At 47.0% G+C, this 26,250-nt stretch overlaps 1 protein-coding gene across 1 annotated transcript in view; it reads right to left on the reverse strand.

Moving 5' to 3' along the window:
• PNKD (PNKD metallo-beta-lactamase domain containing) overlaps positions 1 to 26,250 on the reverse strand; it is a 130,259-nt gene that overhangs the window by 26,757 nt on the left and 77,252 nt on the right. The window contains exons 3-4 of the mRNA XM_077449634.1: positions 25,779 to 25,891; positions 2,662 to 2,720 (exon numbers count right to left, since the gene is read on the reverse strand). Of these exons, the coding sequence (XP_077305760.1) occupies positions 2,662 to 2,720; positions 25,779 to 25,891 (172 nt within the window). The remainder of the gene's footprint in view (positions 1 to 2,661; positions 2,721 to 25,778; positions 25,892 to 26,250) is intronic.

A 26,250-nucleotide genomic window follows, 5' to 3' on the forward strand; every position in this document is an offset into this window, starting at 1 on the left:
CACTCTCCCCGGACAAGGTTTACCTTACCAAGCTGGCCAATCACCACACAGGCTGCAGATCTAGCACCTAACCAATCACCAGCTCCCCCAATATTTAATTCTGCCTTCTTCTCCTGAGTGATAACCAAATCTACTCATTAACTATTTGTGGGCAGTGCAGGCTCATGAGGCAATGGCTGGGCCCAGGGCAGCTGCCCCCTTTGCCCCATGTTAAATGTAGCCTTGGATTACATAGTTATATAATTGGTAAGGTGGAATAAAGACACTCATCCAGCCAATTCTACTCCAATTCCAGAGAAGGCTAATCAACTAAAACATCAATCATTTGCTGGTCATTATCTTTTTGTGCAGGTATACAATTCTGCATTCTGCCGAATTCAGAAAGCAGCTTTGTACCCTATCCCAGGACAAAGGAACAAAAAAAGTGCCTCTGTTGGAGGACAGACAGACATGCCTGAAAGGCATACGCAGAAAAAAAACAAACTAATAAAAAGTTACAGCGTGCATCCAAGAGCCTACAAGTTTTAGGTAGTTACCTCCATTATATGTAATACATATTCAGAAAGCCACATAATTTCCCACTGCTGTGAACTCGCTGACAGCAAATTGAACAGAACAGGACTTTCTGGTTTTTGCACTCAGCCCTTAAGGGCAGGTGCTAAAAAATAAATAAATAATAATAATTACAGGCCAAACAGCTATGATCTTTGTGGAGAGCGGAGATTGATTTTTCCCTGCTAGTAACAGAACACGATTCCACTCTAGCATTAATTGCAGGAGCAGTCTTTGATCGAGTTAAAGGGCAGAGTGACAATTTAATGTCTGTACGGGAAGAGATGATAGAACGATGAAAGCAAAAATAGGTCGGCACCAGGAGTGTACAGATGTAAAAGATGTTAAAGTGGAAGTCACGGCAATTTTGTCCACCAGTAGCAGCCCTTTCCCCTAATCTAGGAGCTAAACGTACGGGGACAACTGACCATCACACCTAAGTGAGCTTGTTGGACATCCCATTTCAAAACCATTTATATGGAGGTGGCCTCACCCTTGAGGCTATAAACCTTCCACACGTATTTGGTGTGTCTATGGTATTTTGTACCCATTGAGCCAAAAGTCCATTTGTGAGGTTGAGTTAGAGGAGAAGACCTGGCTCAAAATCAGGTGTTTAAGTCATCTGAAGGGTGTTTACAGTAGGGTTGAGGTTAGGCCTCTGTACAGGCCAAACTCATCAAACCATGTCCTCATGGAGCTGGCTTTGAGCCCAGTCAGCCAAAAGACCATTTATGAGGTCAAGAACTGATGTTGGCTCAAAATTGGTGTCCAAGTCATCTCAAAAGATAACTAGGGTTGAAGTCAGGGCTCTATGCAGGCCAATCTCATCAAACCGTGTCCTCATGGAGCTGGTTTTGGGCACAGTCAGCCTGTGAGGTCAGGAACTGATTTTGGATGAGAAGATTTGGCTCAAAATTGGTGTCCCAAGTCATCTCAAAGGCGATCATAATGATCCAATGAACCAATAAGATTGAGGTCCGGGCTCTATGAAGGCCGCTTGAGTTCCTCCACTCAAACAATATTTTTATGTAGATGTTGGTCGAGAAGACCTGGCTTGTTCCAATTCATCCCTCAGGTGTTCAGTAGGGTTGAGGTCAGGGCTCTGTGCCGGCTACTCCTGCTCCTCCACCCACATCCATCAAACCAGGTCTACGTAGATGTTGGTTGTGGTTGAGAAGACCTAGTTCATTTCATGTCATCTATAAGGTGTTCAGTACAGTTGAAGTCAGGGATCTGGTTAGTCCACTCAAGTTCATACACACCAAACTCTTCAAACCATGCTCTTGTGGAGCCAGCTTTGTGCGCAAGTGTAGAGTTATGGTTGAATAGAATATTTCCCCCACCCGTTGCCACTGTCTGAAATGTCTTTATATGTTGCAGAATTAGCTATACCATTCACTGGACACACCTAAACCTCATCATTAATTGGGGGGGGGGGGTCCTCATACTTTTGGGCATGCACTGGGTGTGATGGTCAAGTGTCCATAAACTGTTGGGCATACAGTACAAATCATGCACTAAATCTGTTACCCAACCTGGGCAACAGTTCCCGTAGACTGTAGCACTACAATAGATTATTGTGTATTCTGCCACTTTTGGTGCCTCCAGGGCAACAACTTGCAGTAGAAGTGAAGCACTTTAGGAACCTCAGCATCTATGACTCTACTCATAAATGCTAACTGATGGCCAACTCTTCAATCAGCAATTAACACGCACTCTGATTGCAGAGCTATAGGTCTGAGTCAGCAAGAGATCTGTTCAATCTCTACAGAGAGACCACAGCTTCCACATAAAGAACAAAAGTCCTTATCTACAGTATGCTGGCATTGGACAGGCTTTTCTACTCAGGGCGTGGCTGCTTTATAAAGAGAATTAGAATACTTTGTTTTGAAGCACTTGGAATGTATTTAGTTGGTTTAAACGTAATATTGACCTGGGCCATGCCAAGATCCATGCATAATTTGACTCTTAATGAAGAATTTCCTAATATAGTGATGTTTTCTTGTTCAGTGCAGCTGTAGAATTTGGCTGTCAGTACCTCGCTGTGGTTTACATCTCAAAATTTCCCAACATTGATACATCAAGTGAAGGGTGTCAGGTGGTACATACCAGTGTTTATGGGTACAAAGTATTGCTTCTAGAGTGACACCTTCTCGGTCGAGGTATGCCTGTAAAAAAAGAAAAAAAAAAAAAAAGTTAAGGTTATTCAAGAATGTGATATTTCAAAATTGGTTTAGAATTACATTTTTGTGTAGTTCTTAAAATGCTTGGGCTGGGTTCAAACTGTTAGGCCATGAGTTAATGTGCACTGTGTTGAGGGGGCTCGTTTATTGGAATGGGCTACTTAATGCACTAAAAAAAAAAAAGTGTGCATGCTCTTTGTAGCACAGTGTACCCCAATGCAGGTCAGCAGTGGTGATTATATATATATATATATATATATATATATATATATATATATATATATATATATATATATATATCGCTATAATATATATATTTTAAGTGGACGAACTTGCACAATTGGTGGCTGACTAAATGCTTTTTTGCCCCACTGTATATGTTTCTGCAATGCAACATCGTGATCCCAGCCCTGAAGGCATTCTCCTAACTTGAGAATGTATCACGACAGATATTTCCCAGTCGTTCTGGATCAGGTGACGATCCACTGACTAGAAAGCACAGAGAGACAGACACCGATGACTGAGGCATCCAATGGAGTTAAAAGCTAGACAAATCGAAGAACCATAACAGATTGCCTTTATTTTTTTCCCAATGTGACAGCACAGGAGGTGTCTGCAAAATGTCACCCACTCTTCTTCCCATTCCCTATAGCAGGGATATGCAATTAGCGGACCTCTAGCTGTTGCAGAACTACAAGTCCCATGAGGCATAGCAAGAATCTGACAGCCACAAGCATGACACCCAAAGAAAGAGACATGATGGGACTTGTAGTTTTGCAACAGCTGGAGGTCAGCTAATTGCATATCCCTGCCCTATAGGCTAAACGTGGAAGATTGACTAATGCAAGTAATACTGTATGTATAGGTTGGGTTGAGACAAGGGGTGGGCAGGAGGGGCAGAAGCCCTTGGGACAATGATCTACTGTATGGATGGGAGCACCACCCTTCTGTTACAAGGTTGACAGGAGTAGTGACAACGGCAGTTATTTTGACAGGCAAGTGACCGCTGGGAGCAGAATCCCTTAAGTTTGCAAAACATGAACCGCGGGGGTTTGTGGGGGAGTTCAAGGTTTGGCATCTTTGTCCTTGGCACTGGATGACCTTGTCCTAGCGCTGTGTATAGGGACACAAATGCAGACGCTGATGCCTGAGAGAACACCCCTCCTCCTTCCCAAAGCATCTGTGGTCTAGCTGTCTGCTAGCACTGACAGCCACTGCATACTGCAGCCGCCGCTCCTGCTGCCTGTCAAGTCCAACAAGGGGAGATGCAGTTCAGAACAAGGGAAGATTTCCTTATTTCCTCCTTGGACCAAGGAAGACTTACCCACACCCTGAATTGCCTGGTTTGACTTCTAAGCGTCTCATGATGGAAGGAGGCCTTTACTAAAGGAGGGGATCTGTACTGAAGGGGGGAGGGGTTTGAGAGCTGTACTAAAAATGGAGGGGGGATTTATACTGGGGGGGAAGCTGTACTAAGGATGGGGAAGGTATTTGTACTGGGAGGGGGGATGTATTAAGGACAGGAAGGGATTTCTACTAGGTGGAAGCTGTACCAAGTATGGGGAGTGGAGATATGTACTGGGGTGGGAAGATCTATATTGGCTCTACACTCCTGGTCCAGTGGTCTATGTGCTCTGTGCTATATTTTTTTTCTTCCTTTTACTACCAAGGGCTGCACCCCCCCCCCCCCCATACAGTCCTCTTGTCTATGGCTGTGCTCGCCCAGGGAGACCGTTGCTTTACTACCCTCAGATCCTCAGCTTACACAGAAGGGTGTTCGATTCCTCTGGTCCTTATCGGAGAGCAGCTGAACCAGTACATCCTACTTGTTACAGGCGGTTCTGCCATAGGTACTGATCTAGTTCTGTCAGTAAGGCAGCTCGTCCTGCAGTCCATATCTGCAGGTATGATCTCCGATAAGGGCTCAAACATGCCTCTGCTCTGCCGTTTGTGTTGTGGCTCATGTTGATGGGAATTGCCCTGCATTTGATGTTAAATGAAGGTCAACAAAATCTCATTGACTTTAAACAGAGCAGTCCAGAGGCTTAATTTCTTTTGGCTGGAGTTACACTTAAAAAAATGTACCCATTTCAACTTCCATACAAATTCCCTTAAAGCGGGAGTCCGCCGGGACTCCGGGTTTTTTTTTTTTTTTTTTTTAAAAGCCAGCAGCTACAAATACTGCAGCTGCTGACTTTTAAAATAGTGACACTTACCTGTCCAGCGCGCCCGCGACGTCGGTACCCGAAGCCGATCTCTCGATCGTCTCTCGGGTGCTGCCGCCACCATCTTAGGTATGGGAATCAGGAAGTGGAGCCTTTCGGCTTCATTTCCCGGTTCCCTACTGCACATGCGCGAATCGCGCTGCACAATAAGGATGGTCCCCGCTGCCTCTGGGATCTGTGCGTTTCCCAGCAGGCAGTGGGGGGACTTTCGGAAAGGGGCGTGATCTACGCCCCTTTCCGCAGAGAGCTATCCCGGAAGTGGGTGCAGATACCTGTACTGTACAGGTACCTGCACCCCCCTCCCCCCTGAAAGGTGCCAATTGTGGCACCGGAGGGGGGGAGGGTTCCGATGAGCGGAAGGTCCACTTTAGGGTGGAGCTCCGCTTTAAAAACAAACCTACAGAATCTTGTTTGTAACCTGGGGACTGCCTGTAATGAGCTGAATGCATTTCTAAAATGTACAAAATACAAATTATGGCCAAAGGTTGGTGGACTCTCCAAATGGTTGAGCTCAGGTGTTTTCCGTTAGGTGCATTGTTAATGCCACAGCTTACAAAGACATTGTAGACAATTGTGCTCTTGCACCCTTGTAGGAACAGTTTGGGGGAAGACCCTTTTCTGTTCCCACAGGACAGTGCCCCTGTGTACAAGGCCTGCACCATAAAGACATGGTTTGAGGAGTTTGGTGTGGACAAATTTGTGTGTCCTAAACAGAGTCCTGACCTCAACCCTGAGCACACTTGAGAAGAATTGGAACGAGCGAGGTTTTCTCAACCAACATCTCCATAAAGACATGGTTTTATTGAGATGCTGGTTGAGAAGACCTGGCTTGTCCTAATTCACCCCTGGCTTGATCCAATCCTCAACCAGCATCTCCATGTCTTCATGGAGATGTTGGTTGAGAAGACCTGGTTCGTTCCAATTCATGCGAAGGTTGTTTAGTAGGGCCGAGTTTGGTGTGGAGGAACTCAAGCACCTTGAACAGAGCCCAGACCTCAACCCTACTGAACACCTTTGAGATGAATGAACACCGATGGTGAATTAGGTCCAACATCAGTACCTGACCTCACAAATGTTCTTTTGGCTGAATGGGCACAAATTTACACTGATACTCCAAAAACCAGTGGAAAGCATTCCCAGGGGAGTGGAGGAGGTTACGCAAATGGAAAGAAAGGAGGAGGGGCGCAACTTATTGCCCACGGTTTTGAAAATAGGTTGACCATCAAGCTTTTATACGTAGGCGTGATTTTCAGCTATTCACAAAGGTTTTCTGATAAAGTGTATAACTGGTTATTAAAGCGGGAGTTCCGCCGTTTTTTTTTGTTTTTTTTTAAAGCCAGCAGCTACAAATACTGCAGCTGCTGACTTTTAAAATAAAGACACTTACCCGCCCAGCACACCCCGCGATGTCGGCACCCGAAGCCGATCTCTCGATTGTCTCTCGGGTGCTGCCGCCGCCATCTTGGGTATGGGAATCCGGAAGTGGAGCCTTTCGGCTTCATTTCCCGGTTCCCTACTGCGCATGCGCGAGTCGCACTGCGCAATAAGGCCTCATGCACACGGAAGTTTTTTACAGCCGCTTTTTTGAGCTTTTTTTTTGCAGCTTAAAAACGGCTGTCCATGTTAGTCTATGGCTTCATGCCCACCTAGGCGTTTTTGAGCTGCAAATGGCATAGGCGTTTTTAAGCTGTAAAAAAAAAAACCCAGGACCAGTGCGTTCCGTGGCGCGGAGCTAGAGCTGTAAAAATGCGAATTGCAGAAAAACACGCATAAACGCGTAACATATTTTCTTTGTTTTCTGTGGCATTGTGGGAAATTTGGGAGTGCTATAGCCAAGAGATGGGTTTCTTTAAAAAACACTACTTAACGCTAAAAAACGCGCAAAAACGCGTTTTTAATGCCGATTTTTCCAGGTGTCAGAGCTACCTTTGCAGCCAGTTTTTTAAAACGTCCGTGTGCATGAGCACTAAGGATGGTCCCCGCTGTCTCTGGGATCCGTGTGTTTCCCAGCAGACAGCGGGGGACCTGTGGAAAGGGGCGTAAATATCCGCAGATTCTGCGGATATCTATGCCGGAAGTGGGTGCAGATACCTGTACTGTATAGGTACCTGCACCCCCTTCCCCCCTGAAAGGTGCCAATTGTGGCGCCGGAGGGGGGGGGGGGGGTTCCAATGAGCGGAAGCTCCACTTTAGGGTGGACCTCCGCTTTAATAACGAAATAGAAATGTAGTTTACTGATTAAAGGGCCGTTGAAGCAAATTGAAGGACACTATAATTTTTGTCCTCTTTCAGATCAGTTATGGGTTTAAAGTTGACCTCCATCTATCCCTTCAGTCTTATAAAGGTATGCAATGGAAAAAGGAACGTTTTACTTAAAATATTTCATTAGCAGGTTGATGAGGGGGAAAGAAGAAGCCAAAGAAGGAAAAATCTAAGCATATTAAAACATTTTTTTATTTTAGATTAGTACTTTTTTGCCTTTACCTTGATGGATAGATGTCCTATTTTAATCTAATTATGTAACCCCCCCCCGAACCTTCATACTGGTCGTTCTCCAATCTCCTAAACCTTTGTTGCTGTAGACTTGGATCTGGTGCCAACTCTTACTAACCCTCCGGCCAAAAGTCCAACCTTTCACCGCCTGCTGACAGCTGAATGAGTGATTGACCTAAAATATTCCCTTTAATTCAGACTAAACCTTCTCCGCGAAGCCCCCCAGACATTCATTAAGTCGTCTTTATTTTGCATTTATACTCAGTCTTCTTTCATCGCAGCCTCCGTTGCGCCCCTTGCGCCCCCCCCCCCCAGCTCCATTCATCTTCGCCTGCCTTTCATCTGCTGCTCAGTGGCAGGCCCCTTCCTGCGCCCGCTGTCTCCAAGCTCTGTGTTTATCCTGATTAAACGGAGAGGATAAAGAGTACAAAGCTGGGAGAGGAGGCAGAGGCTCTCCATAGTCCCATCCAAAAATAACAGCCATGAGCCGGGGTGGGTGTCGCTGGGCCGCCGATGCGGAGATCAGAGGACAGGAACAGGTCTGAGTCAATTACAGATGTCCCCAACTTCCTCCCTCCGATAAGGAGCCCCTCCGTAGGATAAGGCAGAGATCCAGATTATGGATCAGCGGAGGATAAAATTTCATCACTCTTTCATCCAACTATTCCGAGAATCCGCAACAGCGCGGCGCGTCGTGACGTGACGTGGGATTATTGCAATCCGGGGCTCTGGGGAATCACTTCAAGGAAATCGTAAGAGATGGAGAATCCTGCAAAACTTACGATACATTAAAACATATATGTATGTATTTGGACACACAAATTTGATATCATATAAAAATAAAATATCCTATAAAACTTCTTGTATATGTATGCATAAATTGGAGAAGCACAGATTTATTTTTTTGCTGAAGTGATATATATCTATCTTTATAGATATAGAATCTCACAGAAGTGAGTACACCCCTCACATTTCTGTAAATATTTTCTTCTATCTTTTCATGTGACAACACTGAAGAAATGACACTTGTCTACAATGTAAAGTAGTGAGTGTACAGCTTGTATAACGGTGTAAATTTCCTGTCCCCTCAAAATAACTCAACACACAGCCATTAATGTCTAAACCGCTGGCAGCAAAAGTGAGTACACCCCTAAGTGTCATTTCTTCAGTGTTGTCACATGAAAAAAAGAATAAATATTTACAAAAATGTGAGGGGTGTACTCACTTTTGTGAGATATTATATATCCTCTGCCCGGATCAAAAGGAGGGGGGTGGGGAATTCTGCCTGGATCAAAATGGGGGGGGGATTTCTGCCCGGATCAAAAGGGAGGGGGGGGGAACTCTGCCCGGATCAAAAGGGAGGGGGGGGGGAACTCTGCCCGGATCAAAAGGGAGGGGGGGGGAACTCTGCCCGGATCAAAAGGGAGGGGGGGGAACTCTGCCCGGATCAAAAAGGAGGGGGGAGCGGGGAACTCTGCCCGGATCAAAAAGGAGGGGGGAGCGGGGAACTCTGCCCGGATCAAAAAGGAGGGGGGAGCGGGGAACTCTGCCCAGATCAAAAGGGGGGAGCGGGGAACTCTGCCCAGATCAAAAGGGGGGAGCGGGGAACTCTGCCCGGATCAAAAGGGGGGAGCGGGGAACTCTGCCCGGATCAAAAGGGGGGAGCGGGGAACTCTGCCCGGATCAAAAGGGGGGAGCGGGGAACTCTGCCCGGATCAAAAGGGGGGAGCGGGGAACTCTGCCCAGATCAAAAGGGGGGAGCGGGGAACTCTGCCCAGATCAAAAGGGGGGAGCGGGGAACTCTGCCCAGATCAAAAGGGGGGAGCGGGGAACTCTGCCCGGATCAAAAGGGGGGAGCGGGGAACTCTGCCCGGATCAAAAGGGGGGAGCGGGGAACTCTGCCCGGATCAAAAGGGGGGAGCGGGGAACTCTGCCCGGATCAAATAGGGGGGAGCGGGGAACTCTGCCCGGATCAAATAGGGGGGAGCGGGGAACTCTGCCCGGATCAAATAGGGGGGGGGGGGCGGGGAACTCTACCCAGATCAAAAGGGGCAGTAACGTCCTGGTTTCTTGCCTGGGTAAATAATATACATCCCAGGAGTCTTCAGGAGGCGATGTGATGAGCACACTCTCCTGCATGCACGAGCTAAGGGCAGATGTATTCCAAGAAGTAACTTCTACATGGATCATCTGCCCTTGGCTCAAGATGGCCATAGCCAGAAACGCTGGGGGGGGGGGGGGTAATTGTTCAAAGTGATTTCTCAACAAAATAAAGCATGGAGAATAGGGTTGCCCCCTTTTCTTTAAGTCAAACCCGAACACTTTAGCGCCACGCAGCAATTTTTTTTAATAGTATAAACTATACATATATTTTGCTATTAAATAACATTTCTAATCATATGAAGTTAATCACAAGAGTTCCCCTCTACATCAGAGTCCGCAGAGTTCCTCTTTTACATCTGAACTCACAGGGGGGGGGGGGGACTCTGCAGACTCTGATGTAAGGGATAACTCTGGGGACTCTGTCATAAGGGGTGCTCTGGGAACCCTGATTTAAGGTGGAACACTGAGAACTCTGATGTATGGAGAAGATTCTGATGTAAGGGGGAACACTGTGGCCTCTGGTGTAAAGGGGAACTCTGAAGTAAAGGGTGCTCTGAGAACCCTGACTTGCCTTAGTGTATTCACTCACTCACTCCTTGGCAGTCAGCACCTTCAAATTTCCAGCCCCAACTTTCAATTTGTGAGGCACAGCGCCAGGGATTGGGCAGACACAGGGGTAGGAGTGTTTGGGGGGTGGGGTGGGGGTGGAAGCTGCAGGGAAGCCATAGTCAATCTAAATAATGTGTCCGGGTTTCAGGCAGTCTGAAACCCGGACGCATGATTCCAAACCCAAACTGTCCGGGTGAATCCTGGACAGGTGGCAACCCTAATGGAGACATGAATGGTTGGGGGGGGGGGGGTGCTGCTTTGACTATTAAAAATGAATAAAAATAGAATAAAGGAAACTAGTAGGTATGTACTAACATGCACTGCGGCTCTCTGCGAAGCCGTACATCGGATACAATGTCATTCTGCCCGGAGACTCGGAGTACACGTCTCTGCATGGCTGATCTGTATCATCAGCAACCTCCTCTGTAAGAACATGCTTTTGCCCTGCAGGCTACAAGACTCATTACTTGGCATTTATGAGGAAGCCGACTTCCAGAGCACATAGGAGACAAATTCCTGACCTGCAATATCATTATCTGACCACCGGCCTCCAGCCCTGCACTGTTCTACCGGCTCCTCTCCTGGACTGAAATGGCTTCCTCAGACTTCCCTGCACACCGTGAGCGGCTTACATTGTGCATTAAAAGCTGCAGCAAGTCACAGAGCTTGCCTCATTTCCTGGCTGGAGGACATCCAGCATCATCTAGCTCTTTTCCTCCCTAGCCTGACTAGTGTCCTTGGCTCCTTTTATTTGTTGCATTTCATTGGAGGCTCAGCATCACATGTGAGCTTCACCTAGATGGGTCTGCATGCAAATACAGCCTGACTAGGAACGCCCACTCCTCCTCCAGACCGACACCCACCAAGCCATTGTGATATTTGCATAACTCCTCCCAAGAGCCCGCCCACTGCTTTCTATGTGTCCTTGCAGGTTTATGGCATAATGTAGAAGCAAGCACCGCATAAGAGCATTTTATGATAGATTTGCCATTGAAACTGAGAGTGTGTTCCTCGCACTTCCATCACCACCCAGTCTTCCTTTCAAGGATAAATAGAGGGTGTCCATACAGACACCAATGGAAACTCTCCCTCTCTCTCTGTTCATCCAGACCTGTGATTTACACAGCTCTGCCACACAGGACTGGCTGGGGTGGGAATCCAAGCTAACGTTTCTGCAGTTTCACTTTCACTTAAAGCTCTATTCACCACCCCCCCAACTGGATGAGAAACAGCACAGGGATGAGCTCATGTCTCTCTCCACCTATCAGCATGCTTCTTCCAGTGCAACACACCTAAATAGCTTTTTGTTCTGCTTCTCCCTCCCTAGTCAGAGCTCTGTTGTGCAAAGGCTCTAAAACCTTGTTCACATCGAATGCGGCTTTGAAATCGCATGACTTTGTCTGAAAACAAACAAATAAAAAAATAAAATGAAAAAAAAATAAAAAAAATGGCATGATTTCAAAGCTGCATGTCAGTGCGACTCAGAAGACCTCTGTATGGCTTCATGTGTAGACATCTATGCAAGTCATACCGAAAAATCACCAAAACTAGTGCAGGAACAAGTTTTTTCACATCAACGCGGCACCGCAAACATGGCGTCACATCGGATTTGAGCAGTGTGATGCCGCGTACACACGGTCGGAGAATCCGTCGGAATGCGTCTTATCGGACCATGTCGTCAGATAATCTGACTGTGTGTGGTATGCATCGGATTGATTCCGTCCGAATCTCCGTCGGACCCAATTTTCCAACATGTTGGAAATATTTCCCGACCAACTTGGCCGGTCGGACATACTCCGATCATGTGTAGAGAATTTTGATCGGACCAAGTGCCACGCATGCTCAGATCAAATTCCTACATCAAAGCTATTGGCTACTAGCCTGAATGTAGTCCCATCGTAACGAAATTATGTCATCACGTTCTGAAAGATCGGATTTTTTGCCAACTTGGCCCGTCCGTGTGTATGCAACAGTTTCGGACAAGATCCGACGGGCAAAATCCGACGGGCAAAATCCGACGGATTTGGTTGCCAAAATCTCCGACCGTGTGTACAGGGGCTAATTGTTATAGGCTTACACCACTTTTTTTTATTTTTATTTTTATTTTTTAAGGTAATTAACTGATCAAAGCAATGATCGGGCAACTAATCGATTATGAAAATAATCTTTAGTTGCAGCCCTAGAAAATGAGAACAAAAAAAAAAATCTGAAATAACCAACAACTTAAAGATAGCTATCAAAAATGATAGGTATTGGGATTTCCTTTCAAATCTGGCTGTTAATGAATGAAACAAATACAAATTTATCCGAAGTCACGAATTATCCGAAATAACGAATGCCGCATCTAAACCAAATAGAGCGTAACCAATTAATAATAATAAATGACACTAATAATAATAATAATAATAATAATAATAATAATAATACTTTTTATTATTTAGTATTAATTTGTTCCATTCCATTTGTTTAGATGCGGCATTCGTAACTTCGGATAATTTTATATTTGTTAGGTTCTTAGCCAATTTTGACTAATAAAAAGAAAAATGAACAAATTTGTCAGCAATGGGGTGCGAGTTAACCACTGGGCAGAGAGCATAAGATACCAGGAGGGGAACAAACCTGGGAAAGGGTTAGCGAGAGTAGTGCGGGAGAGAAGGAATGCGTCTTTCATACCCAAAATTAAAAATGAAAAGGGGGAAATGAAGCACTCCACCCCTGAAATAGCGACGGTCTTCCATAAATATTATAGTCTGTTATATAAGGTAGGACAGGGAATGGAGAAAAACAGAGCTACTGAGTATTTAAAAGGGATAGATCTTCCTAAAGTACCAGAGGAAGAGCTGGAAATGTTGGAGACCCCGGTCACGGTAGACGAGGTGGCGAGGGCAATAAGAGGGATGGCAATAGGGAAAAGTCCAGGCCCGGATGGGTTTCCAGTTTTATATTATAAAAAGTTTGAAAAGATATTGGCCCCCAAATTATGCGAGTATATGAATGCAGTTGCAGAAGGGGAAGATCTGAGGGAAGAGGCATTGATGGCTTACATAACTTTGATATTAAAGGAGGGGAAGGAGCCAACAACCCCTGGGAGTTATAGACCAATCTCTCTTCTGAACACGGATGTGAAGATATTCTCAAAAGTGATAGCAGAGAGATTGAAACCGTTGCTCCCCCAATGGGTCCATAGGGACCAAACGGGGTTTGTTATGGGCAGGGAGGGGAGGGATAACTGTCTTAAAACCCTAATGTTGATTCATGGGGCGGAGAGCAGTGGACCCCCAGTCGCCCTGTTATCGGTGGATGCTGAAAAAGCATTCGACAGGGTAGACTGGGGCTTCATGTTTGAGACTTTAAGATATTTGGGGTTAAAAGAAAAAATATTACGATGGATAAAAGCATTTTATTCCCGCCCGTCGGCAAAAATTAAAATTAACGGTAACCTCTCCCCGGTAGTGAAGCTATACAATGGAACTAGACAGGGATGCCCCCTGTCTCCAATGCTGTTTATACTCGCCTTGGAACCCTTGTTGGCTTCAATTAGGAAGAATGGAGACATAAGGGGGGTGAGAATGGGCGGAGAAGAGTATAAGATCTCTGCGTATGCGGATGACATATTATTTTATGTTTCGGACCTCAGGGTGACTTTGCCAAATATAATCAGGGAGATCCATAGATATGGGAAGCTGACAAATTTCAAGATTAACATGTCAAAAACTGAGATTCTGAACATAACGGTACCAAAAAAAGAACAAGAGGAACTCCAGAGGTTCTTCCCCTTCATCTGGTGTAGGGAAGATTTGAGGTACCTGGGAGTAAAAATCACACCCACATTGTCATCCGCATACGCAGCTAATTATACAGATATATTGAATAGGGTGAAAGAATGTATTAAACGCATGAGATATAAACCCCTGTCGCTAATAGGAAGAGTAAACGCGTTGAAAATGTTTATTTTACCAAAACTGATATATGTGTTTCAAATGATTCCAATAAAAGTTCCGCAGGAGTTCTTTAGGAAACTCCAAACCCTAATTTTAAAACATATATGGGGACGTAGGAATCCTAGAATCTCATATGCGACTCTGGAAAGGGGGAAAGTAGAAGGGGGATTAGCCGCCCCGAACTTTAGAAGATATTATCAGGCAGCAGTAATTTCACGGGTGGTGGATTGGGTGTATGATAAAGGCGATAAAGGGTGGGTAAATATAGAGAAAACACAAAGTGGAGTTAATTTAGGAAAAAGGATCTGGATACCTCGGGACTACCGTGACTTGGGGAGGAGCACTAACCCACTAACTACTAATTTGTTTAGAATATGGGATAAAGTGGGCGAATTAAATCACTGGCAGCACAATTCACCTTTAATTTCTTTATTAGACACAAGTTTTTTTAAACCAGGGAAGGAAGAATATGTTTATTTCACAAGATGGGCAAAAAGGGATGATATTTTTTTGAAAGATGTGATGAATGGGGACAGAGTTTGTACTTTAGGAGAAATAAGACAAAAATGGGAATGTAGGAAATTAGACAGCTGGAGATATGCACAAATTAAACATTTTGTTCAGGCGCTACCCCGACCACTCCGCGGGGAAGGAGATCTTAGACCTATGGAGAGAATACTTTCAGACCCGGGCTGTAAAAAAAAAAGTTTGTCCAAAATCTATAAAATCCTGGAGGAGGAAAAGGAACCAGGAGAACCACTGTTTTTAAAAAAATGGGAAGAAGAGTTGGGTACTCTGGGAGATAAGGAACGTAGAAAGAAGATTTTAAGAATAGCAGGTACAATATCTAAGGACAATATGTCAGCGGAAATGTCATTTAAATTAATGGCAAGATGGTATATTGTCCCACAAAGAGCGCATAAGAGAAGGCCGGACATATCAGCACTCTGCTGGAGGGGTTGTGATAAGGTGGGAACTTTTGCACATATCTGGTGGGAGTGTGGTAAGATTGGCCCTTATTGGGAGAAAATAATAGGAAACATCTTCCAGATAACAGGGGAACAGGTAAAGAAGGATCCTTGGACATGCCTATTCCATGACACAGATAAAATAATAGGGGAATATAAAAATTCATTGGTACCTCACTTATTGATTGCTGCAAAAAGCCTGATCCCAAAGAGATGGGGCTCTGTTGAACCCCCATCCATGAGGGAATGGTTAGCTAAAGTAGAGTGGTTAAGATCAATGGAGGAATCAATATTTAAAAGAGGAGATCAAGTGGAAATTTATCATAGCAAATGGGGAAAATGGTTGGAGTATAAGAAACAAGGGAATGTCCCAGAATGAGTGGTCCCGAGGGGAGAGGAGGGGGAGGGCGGGAGAGAGAGACGGAGAGAGAGAGGGGGGGGGGTTGGGGAGGGAGATCTGAGGGGGAGGGGATGGGAAAATATAAGTTTATGGAATAGGAAGCATATTTTTGTAATATTCCTACTTTTTCGAAATTCTTTAAAATAAATAAAAATAAAATGGAGGAAGATGTTAAAAAAAGAAAAAAAGGAAAAAGGATTGCATGTGATGTCAAAGTAGCACTGCCAATAGGCAAAATAGTGGCGATAAGAAGAAGGGCACCCAAAAATCACAAGGGCGTAAAACTTGCCACAAATTTGTTGACGAGAGATTATGGCGTGCTATAAACTGATGCAAAAAAAGAAAAAAAAAAAAATTGTCAGCAATGCGCACGTCTAAACATCACCGATCACGTCACAGGCGGAAGACGATCTGCTCTACACGACAGAACATTGTGCTTTGCCGACTCTCAAATAATGCCTCCGACGATCTGCGCATGCTCAATGATTTGAAGTCATGCCAGCTAATCAAGAGATCAGCTGGAGCGACGTTACGCCCTGCGCAGATCATCGGAGGCATTATCTGACGAGATGCATTCCACAGAACACCGGCAATAGGGTGCAACTTGTCGTGCGATTTGACATGTCACTCCAATGTGAACGAGGGCTTAGAGATGATACTGGGTTAAAATAAGGTACCTACATTGCTTGCATTAAAAAGTAGAACTAAAACGTTTTTTTCTTTATTTTGGATATGGTAAAGTTATAACCCCGGTAATTTTTAATTTTTTTTGCCATTTGCATCCTATTGGGGAGATTTCCTTTCACTTCCTGTTCCATAGCCAAACAGGAAGTGAGGAAATTACACCAAAGAGATGCGTCCCTATTGGAAGGTTTCCCCTCTATTCCTTTTCTGGTTACAACCCAAAATATAGGTCATTCTTTCACTTCCACTTTTGATGATAGTAACTGGGACAAAGAAAGAGGGTGAATCTCTCCTTAATGGGAACACAGACAGCAATAAACACCTGACAGAGGTTCTAATCCCCTCCACTCCAACACAAAAAAAAAAATGTATTGTTATAGGATTACAGAGCAATAATTTGGTCTTTTTTATCTGCCTGGCATTCAGGTTTAAAGTTCTTTTTTTCCTTATTTTATCCACAAAAGGAGAGAAATCTTGAAATTTAAATAAGGAAATAAGCACCAGCAGCATCCGCAGAAGTCATTATGTCCTGATTCGGGGGAAGGGAATGAAAACCGCTAATCCGCCTCCTGCACGACTCCCATCCCCACTTATTTCTGGGAAGTGGGTATTATCGACTTACAAATGCTATAAAAAGATTATTAATGGGTTGAAATATTAGTGGATGGATTCAGGTGCATTGTACCCACTCAGGGATTTTCTTCCAGGAACCGTTCCTTATTACAGAATACAAAACACTGCGATCCGTATCGCATTAAAACAGCTGTTCAGGGAATTGAAATAATGACAAATAAGCCTGGATTTCAGCACAACAATCAGATTCATGGAGCCCATGTGTGAGAGAGAGAGGGGGGGGAGAGCGAGCGAGAGAGAGAGGGGGGGAGAGCGAGCGAGAGAGAGAGGGGGGGGAGAGCGAGCGAGAGAGAGAGGGGGGGGAGAGCGAGCGAGAGAGAGAGGGGGGGGAGAGCGAGCGAGAGAGAGAGGGGGGGAGAGCGAGCGAGCGAGAGGGGGGGAGAGCGAGCGAGCGAGAGGGGGGGAGAGCGAGCGAGCGAGCGAGCGAGCGAGAGGGGGGAGAGCGAGCGAGCGAGCGAGAGGGGGGAGAGCGAGCGAGCGAGCGAGAGGGGGGAGAGCGAGCGAGCGAGCGAGAGAGAGAGCGAGCGAGCGAGCGGGGTGAGAGCGAGCGAGAGAGAGAGCGAGCGAGAGAGAGGAGAGCAAGAGGAGAGCGAGAGAGAGAGAGAGAGAGAGAGAGAGAGAGAGAGAGCGAGAGAGCGAGAGAGCGAGAGAGCGAGAGAGCGAGAGAGCGAGAGAGAGAGAGAGAGAGAGAGAGAGGGGTAAGAGCTAGCGAGAGAGAGGGGGGGAGAGCTAGCAAGAGAGAGAGGGGGGGGAGAGCTAGCGAGAGAGAGAGAGGGGGGGAGAGCTAGCGAGAGAGAGAGGGGGGGGGGAGAGCTAGCGAGAGAGAGGGGGGGGGGAGAGCTAGCGAGAGAGAGAGGGGGGGGAGAGCTAGCGAGAGAGAGAGGGGGGGGGGAGAGCTAGCGAGAGAGAGAGGGGGGGGGGAGAGCTAGCGAGAGAGAGAGGGGGGGAGAGCTAGCGAGAGAGAGAGGGGGGTAAGAGCTAGCGAGAGAGAGAGGGGGGTAAGAGCTAGCGAGAGAGAGAGGGGGGTAAGAGCTAGCGAGAGAGAGAGGGGGGGTAAGAGCTAGCGAGAGAGAGAGGGGGGGAGAGCGAGCGAGAGAGAGAGGGGGGGTAAGAGCTAGCGAGAGAGAGAGGGGGGGGAGAGCGAGCGAGAGAGAGAGGGGGGTAAGAGCTAGCGAGAGAGAGAGGGGGGTAAGAGCTAGCGAGAGAGAGAGGGGGGGGAGAGCTAGCGAGAGAGAGAGGGGGGGGGAGAGATAGCGAGAGAGGGGGGAGAGATAGCGAGAGAGGGGGGAGAGATAGCGAGAGAGGGGGGAGAGATAGCGAGAGAGGGGGGGAGAGATAGCGAGAGAGGGGGGGTAAGAGCTAGCGAGAGAGGGGGGGTAAGAGCTAGCGAGAGAGGGGGGGTAAGAGCTAGCGAGAGAGAGAGGGGGGAGAGCTAGCGAGAGAGAGAGAGAGAGAGAGGGGAGAGCTAGCGAGAGAGAGAGAGAGAGAGAGGGGGGAGAGCTAGCGAGAGAGAGAGAGAGAGAGAGAGGGGGGAGAGCTAGCGAGAGAGAGAGAGAGAGGGGGGGAGAGCTAGCGAGAGAGAGAGAGAGGGGGGGGAGAGCTAGCGAGAGAGAGAGAGAGGGGGGGAGAGCTAGCGAGAGAGAGAGAGAGAGGGGGGAGAGCTAGCGAGAGAGAGAGGGGGGGGAGAGCTAGCGAGAGAGAGAGGGGGGGGAGAGCTAGCGAGAGAGAGAGGGGGGGGAGAGCTAGCGAGAGAGAGGGGGGGGAGAGCTAGCGAGAGAGAGGGGGGGGAGAGCTAGCGAGAGAGAGAGGGGGAGAGCTAGCGAGAGAGAGAGGGGGAGAGCTAGCGAGAGAGAGAGGGGGAGAGCTAGCGCGAGAGAGAGGGGGAGAGCTAGCGCGAGAGAGAGGGGGAGAGCTAGCGCGAGAGAGAGGGGGGAGAGCTAGCGCGAGAGAGAGGGGGGAGAGCTAGCGCGAGAGAGAGAGGGGGGGGGAGAGCTAGCGAGAGAGAGAGAGGGGGGGAGAGCTAGCGAGAGAGAGAGAGAGAGAGAGGGGGGGGGAGAGCTAGCGAGAGAGAGAGAGAGGGGGGGAGAGCTAGCGAGAGAGAGAGCTAGCGAGAGAGAGAGAGCTAGCGAGAGAGAGAGAGCTAGCGAGAGAGAGAGAGAGCTAGCGAGAGAGAGAGAGAGAGGGGAGGGGGAGAGGGAGAGAGGGAGAGGGAGCGCGAGCGGGCCGGTGCTACCACTAGGCAGCTTCCTAGGGTGCCCGGCCACTAGTGTTCCTATCCTCATCTCTCTGCAGCAAGGAACTAAGGCCCCTTTCACACTGGGGCGGTGCGGGCCCCTAGCGGTTAAAACTGCCCTGCTAGCGGCCGAATACCGCTGCTAAAACAACGGTAAAGCGGCGCTAAAAATAGCGCAGCTTTACCGCCGATGCCCGCACCGCCTCAGTGTGAAAGGGGCCTTGGTTGCTTGCTGCAGAGGGAAAAAGGGTAAAAACCGCCGGCAAAGTGCCGCTGCAGCGGTATAGCCGCGCTGCCCCATTGATTTCAATGGGTAGGAGAGGTGAATACACCGCTCCTTCAGTGCTCCAAAGATGCGGCTAGCAGTACTTTTTTTACCCGTCCTGCTAGCGCACCGCTCCAGTGTGAAAGCCCTGCAGCTTTCACACTGGAGTGAAAGTAGCTGCTTTTTCAGGCGCTATTTTTAGCCTGAAAAACGCCTCAGTGTGAAAGGGGCCTAAGTCTCAGCATTAGCAGGCAGTTGTTGTGTCCCGACTCCCGAATGAATGGAAGAAAGAAAAAAAGTATTTATGGGCGCTGGTGAGGCTGCATTTCATGGGCGCTTCATTAAAAAGGTGGGGTAAACATGGGCAGGGCAAACGGGGTGGAGTCAGGGGGAGCCAAAACCAACCAAAATGAGGTGTCCAGTGCCGGTGCTACCACTAGGAAAACTAGGCAACCGCCCTGGGCGCCCCGCCACTGGTGTTCCTACTCTCTCCTCTCTGCAGCAAGCAACTAAGTCTCAGCATCAGCAGGCAGCCGCTGCTCAGTTTGCACATACGGATCGCATCAGATGCCCAGAGGAGGACTGTTTTTGTGTCCCGACTCCCGAATGAATGGAAGCAAGCAAACATTTTTTGATGGGCACTGGTGAGGCTTCGTGTCATGGGCGTTGCATTAAAAAGGTGGGGTATACATGGGTAGGGCAAAGGGGGTGGATTCAGGGGTGGAGCCAAAACCAACCAAAATTAGGTTTTGCCTAGGGTGCCAAAAATCCTTGCACCAGCCCTGGATAGATCTATCTATTAGGGTAGCAGCACCGATACATTTTAAATGTGAAAGGGCTCTTTTACAGTATAATAACAGGTGGGCTCGCTAGAGTGTTTTTGCCCACTGAAGAAAGGTTATTAGGCAATCCTTAGAAGGTTCTGTTGCGCAGTCTGCAGAGAAGCAGAAGTCCCTGAATATTCTACGGCGGTCTCAAAACAAGCTGATAAGGAGTTTAACAATTTCAAGAAACATTAACTTTTGTTATTTTGGATGTGGTGCTTATATGCTAATGTTAGGTTATATCATAACAGGTGTGCTTGCTAAAAACGTTATGCATGCAGAAAAAGGTTAGGAAGGTTCTATTGTGCAGTTTTGAGAGAGACATTAGTCCCCTAATATTCCAGAACGCCCTCAAACAAGCGGATATGGGGGGTTATTTACGAAAGGCAAATCCACTTTGCACTGCAAGTGCACTTGAAAGTGCAGTCAATGTAAATCTAAGGGGTAGATCTGAAATGAGGGGAAGCTCTGCTGATTTTATCATCCATTCATGTGCAAGCTAAAATGCTGTTTTTTTTATTTTCCTTGCATGTCCCCCTTGGATCTACAGCGACTTTACTTTCAAGTGCACTTGCTGTGCAAAGTTGATTTTCAGTAAATAACCCCCATGGTGTTCAACAATTTCAAGAATATTAATTTCTGTTATTCTGGATGTGTGGCTTGTGTAAAGTCCTACAAAAAAGTTAATGTACACAATGTTTCAGGGAGGTCCTACGCGGCAATTAATCTAGACCATTGTGCCAAGACCCATACCACCCAACATTTTGAGATGGGAATGAGGGACACCTACTAGCATAGGACACGTACCCTGCCACACCCCCTAAAGGAGAATTAACCTTGTGATGTTCCCATTTCTCATATTTATTTAATTCCTCATCAGGCTATGCCTCTATACAGCGGGTGTGACTACCCGCTGTACCAACAAATAGTCCACCAGCCCTGAAGAACCCATTATCATGAGAATAATGAGGAGAGAGCTGAACAGGACGCCGTCTCTCTGCGCCAATGTAGCAGGAGTTACCAGCAATCGGCTGAATGTAGCGCGGAGAAGAATGGTGTCAAACAAAAGGAGGGAAATGGCAGACTCTCACTGTATTGTTCATTTAAGCAGAAGAGACTCCATTTTGTTCGCATTGTTGAAATGTGTTCTATAACCTTCACCCAACACACAGACACATCTTCTGCTACAAGCTCTCTGTCTCTACTTCCCCCTCCCCTCTCAAGGTTTTACTTTTGCAATTGTTCTATTTGTTAGCTTTTAATAATATATTTCTGTTTGTTAGTTTGAGAACATCTCACACCACCCCCATCTTATCTATGTATAAAATAACATGTAATAATAAAACGTTGGCACTGAACGGACATTTTAAAAACATAGCGATTGCGTCCTGTGAATTTCTTCCTTCAGCTTTAACTTCAGTCCCAATCAGAAATAATTCCATAACAGCCAGTGAGGGACCCAGGAAGAGGCAGATCGGTGCTGTTCTGTGCAAAACCATTACAGAGAGCACGACGCCACGTTTGTTATTTATACATTTTAAAAAACACAGACCTTTAATATCACTTTAATGGTTTTAATTATGGGCAGCCCATCCGTGCATCCAAGCCCCATGCAGGATGCATGAATTCCAATGGGGGGGGGGGGGGGGTAGATTAAAGTACTCGATTAGAGTCAGAGGCTCCAATGAGCTTCAAAATAGGGTGGGCTTGGGATGCATAGCATTGAGCTACAAGCCCACTCAGATGTGTTACAATAATGAATGAAAATTCTCTACTGAAACACTGATCCTCCTGGCTAATCAGAAAGCGGGTCTGAGACCCATTTCCCAATTGGCCGAAGGAGCCGCTTCTCGATTGGCCACCAAGGAGGAGGGAGAAAAGGCAGAGGGCAGGGGGAAGCTGCCGCAATGCCCACAGAGGGCAGGGGAAGCCGCCGCGATGCCCACAGAGGCCAAGGGAAGCCGCCGCGATGCCCACAGAGGCCAGGGGAAGCCGCCGCGATGCCCACAGAGGCCAGGGGAAGCCGCCGCGATGCCCACAGAGGCCAGGGGAAGCCGCCGCGATGCCCACAGAGGCCAGGGGAAGCCGCCGCGATGCCCACAGAGGCCAGGGGAAGCCGCCGCGATGCCCACAGAGGCCAGGGGAAGCCGCCGCGATGCCCACAGAGGCCAGGGGAAGCCGCCGCAATGCCTGCTGCCTGTCACCCGGGTGAAACGCTGCCCGCCATAGATGTGGTATGTGCTCTGGACCCAACTAACCGGACATCCACATCACTGTCTTTAATCATCCAGCAAATTTCCAACCCCATCTTGCTCTCAAGGAGTTAAAACAATGTGCTAGAACAATAGATTCTTTTTAAGCGCTCTCCAAAAACAAAGCCCCTCACTTTCCTTTTTTTGAAGCAGCGTGACATTTTCCGAGCACGGGGCTTTGAACTCTATTGTTTCCCAATCCTGAGATTGATGAGATAATAACGAGAGATCCCTGTCTGGATCTGACCCAAACCCAAGCGCAGCCCCGCAGAGCTCTCCCAACCTGGGCTCGCCTTGCGCCGGCCGGGCAAAGGGCAAGGAGGGGCAAACAGATGCAGCGAGAGATATTACTCCCCTGGTACCCAAATACATCAGCGCCCGGAAAAAAAAAAATAATAAAACACTTTCCATGATACTCACTTTTTTTAGCACCCATTTTTTTTTTTTTAACATGAACAGACTGTTCTTTTATTGAGAGAGTAAATGGGATACATTTTATGAAGTACAATATGTTAAAGTGGTTGTAAACCCTTACAAACCACTTTGACCTACAGGTAAACCTAGATTAAGGCTTACCTGTAGGTCCAAGAAATATCTCCTAAACCTACACGGTTTAGGAGATATTTACCTGAAGACAGCCACCGCTGTCTACGGCGCATGCGCCGTAGACAGCAGCGCGCAGGCGCACTGGGTAAGCCGCAGATCGCGGTGATATGCTGCGAGTGTCGGCTCCCGTGTGCATGCGCTGGAGTGACGTCATCGCTGCTCCGGCCAATCACAGCGCCGGAGCAGCAAGACCCACGGAGACCCACCAAGAAGATGGACGCTCGGAACTACAGGGGATAGCGGTGACTTCGCTGTCTCCTGTGTCAGGTAAGTGACGCATAATGGACTACTATGCGATGCATAGTAGTCCATTATGCTTTACCTTTGCAGGGAATCAAAGAGGAAGTAAACCCATCAGGGTTTACTTCCTCTTTAACAATTACATGTAGGGTGTCGTACATAGATGGAGCATCATACAATTAAAGTAGTAGGCAGTAAACATAATTTTCAGGTGCAAGCTTCCTGCAAGAGGTGAGGACACTGACCTGGAGGGCACAGATAAACTCTGAGTAAACCCTCTACCAGCGCGAGTCTGTGCCCGTTACGCTGTCCAGGATTGCCAAACCCTCTTGTACTTTCCGGGGCAGTTCCTGCTTATGTATGTTAGTTTGTACATGGGAAGAGCTGAAGTAATAGCCTGTTCCCAAGAACCCCCTGAGGGGAAAATCAGGAATTCCACTTCAGTATAATTTCTCTTCCAGCGTAGTACAGTAGAAAACATAAGTGTTTTGGTGTATCTGGGTCTCTGATCGTTGATGAGTTCAACCACCCGCAACCAGAACCGGGCCACTTTAGGGCAGCTCCAGAACATATGCATATATGTACCCTCTTCTCTACCACATCTGGTACAGTTGGCAGATCTGTCTGGATATATGTTATGCAATCGTTGGGGAGTAAAGTAAACTCAGTGTAAGAACTTGACTTGAATCAGTCTGTCCCTAGATGAAATTAGTGTAGCACTGACCCCCGAAGGAGCAGCTGATTTAAATGGGATTACCGTTACCTTCTTGACCTTGTGTATGTCTAGGGGTTTCCCGAGGTAGATGGCCCAAGAACTGCAGAGACTGACACCAGATCCGTTTAAGGGATTTTTATTTGCAAGAAGAATAAACGAAACACAGTCTCTCAAAGTAGGGTTAGAGGGTTTAGGTAGAAAAGTCCAGGTACTCTTGGAACTAAGTCAAGTGGAAAAAAAGTCTCTCACATTAGGAAATCCAGAGAAAAGCCATTCACAGCCGGATCCTCACCCTTATCAGATAGTCCTTCTCACTAGGCCTAGCAGCCGATAGAGTGCTCAAAGCAAAGTCTCTGCCACAGACTTGCTATAGGACACTTGAATAAAGTCTGACACAGACTTGTTGTAGGACACTAGAATAACTGAAAGGTGTAGAAACTTCAAGAACCCTCGTACAGTACCAGTATCTTGCAGCCGGTCTGGCGATACCATACGAGATCAGATTCACTTGGGGTCTTTCAACTCAGCCTCCAGGCTTTTTCTGAGAAGCCAACCCTTTGCATGGCCTTCTCCCAAATAGTCCTCCCCTGGATGCTTCTACCGTTGCTGGGCCTCTCCATAAACTGAGATGACACCGGACCACCTCCGAATCCTTCCTTCAGTTACTTTGTCTCAGGCCAGCCAGCCCGAGACTTGAAATCGGGTGGATCCACACCCCAGGCCATGAGAGCCCTGGGGGCTGGTCAGGAGGACCAGGACCAAACAGACAGAAAGCACTTCTGGACCGGAACCCCGAAGCATGTGATGTCAGTACCTTAAGTACCCCCTCCCAGAATGCACAGCAAGAGTAACATTCCCACTGGGCTGGTTCCGAGAGAGAACTGGCACTCAATGCACCTAACTGGACTGCGTTCTGACACTTGCCATAGATGACAGCGCCACCACTAATTTTTTTTGCTCATTTAAATGCACACTATAGCAGTCAATGAGCCCATACACACAGCTGCATCTACATGTGAAAATGTGGGCTGCGTTTAGCTGCACACACAAAAACGTAGGATACACGTGCATCCAGGGGCGCAAAGATCTGAAGATTTTTTTTTTACGCGTGTATGCCCATAAACGCATACACGCGTGTTCATGTGTGGTCATTCATTGGAATAAATGCCTGGCAGCACTAGGGTTGTTGGTTCAAATCTCAACCACGGCACTAAATTGACCCTAGTATGTCAAGAAAATGCATTGAGCGATTCAGGAGGTGAAGCCGCTGGCACAAAAGGTGTCCAATAGGGTTGCACCGATACTATCGGTGCCCATACAGAGTATTTGCACAAGTATCGGTACCTGAAATCGAAACCAATACTTTGAGGCTCGGTTCTTTGTGCTGTCAGTGGGTTGCTTCTTTAACACTTCATCTGTTGATGGCTGAAGTGTTAAAGAAGTTCGGTAATTGGATGATAGATGAAGTTATCTACCGCAACTAAACTCACACAATGCTTCCCTATGGCCCCATTCACACACTGTTTAGCAACGGTTTCATTACATTGGGGTTTTGTGCAGTTAGAAAAAAAAAATTTTGACTGCGTCCAGGACTGATTTATCGCAGCTATCTGCACATAGCCAGATGGGCACTAATCAGGCTGCATTGATTGGCACTGACCATTATTTTGCTTCAAAGTGGTTTATTTGCAAAAAACGTTTTTTCCTGAAATTTCCCTCTTAAATTGGGGTGCATGTTATATGCTAATACAGTATAATATATATATATATATATATATATATATATATTTATATATTTTTTTTATTGCTGCATCTACTACAATTGGAATGCGAAGAGTGTTTTTTGACTTACCTGTACAGCAACGGGGTCTGAGGGGTCCACTGCCACTGCCTGGCTGGACGTAGTGTCAATGACAAGGTAGCTGTAGTTATCGGACAGGACGGGGATGGGAACCACTTTCACACCTTAAACAAAAAAAACAAAAAGAAAAAGAACATAAATACAATATAAATTGAATGGGAATCAAGACAGAAAATGACCTTGGATTGTAGTTATTATAAATATTTTAGGGTAGGATTATTGGGGTGATGCTTGGCCCCACACAAATACCAACTGAACCCAAAATATCTGTACAACCAAGCCCCTGCCTATATAATTAAGCCCCACCCACCCACTTTGCTCATGGTAGCTGTAAGGAGGTTCAGTTGCGAGTATGGTACCGCCATCAGCGATTGGCCTGATAATGGTGAACGCATGACTGTTTTCTTAATCAAAAATGGCCCAATTCTACCATAGTAATGGACAAACACCACGGAGGCACACA

The sequence above is a fragment of the Lithobates pipiens genome, unplaced genomic scaffold, assembly GCF_037356315.1.
Source record: "Lithobates pipiens isolate NorthernLeopardFrog02 unplaced genomic scaffold, aLitPip1_a1.2 Scaffold_22, whole genome shotgun sequence".
Classification (NCBI taxonomy): domain Eukaryota; kingdom Metazoa; phylum Chordata; class Amphibia; order Anura; family Ranidae; genus Lithobates; species Lithobates pipiens.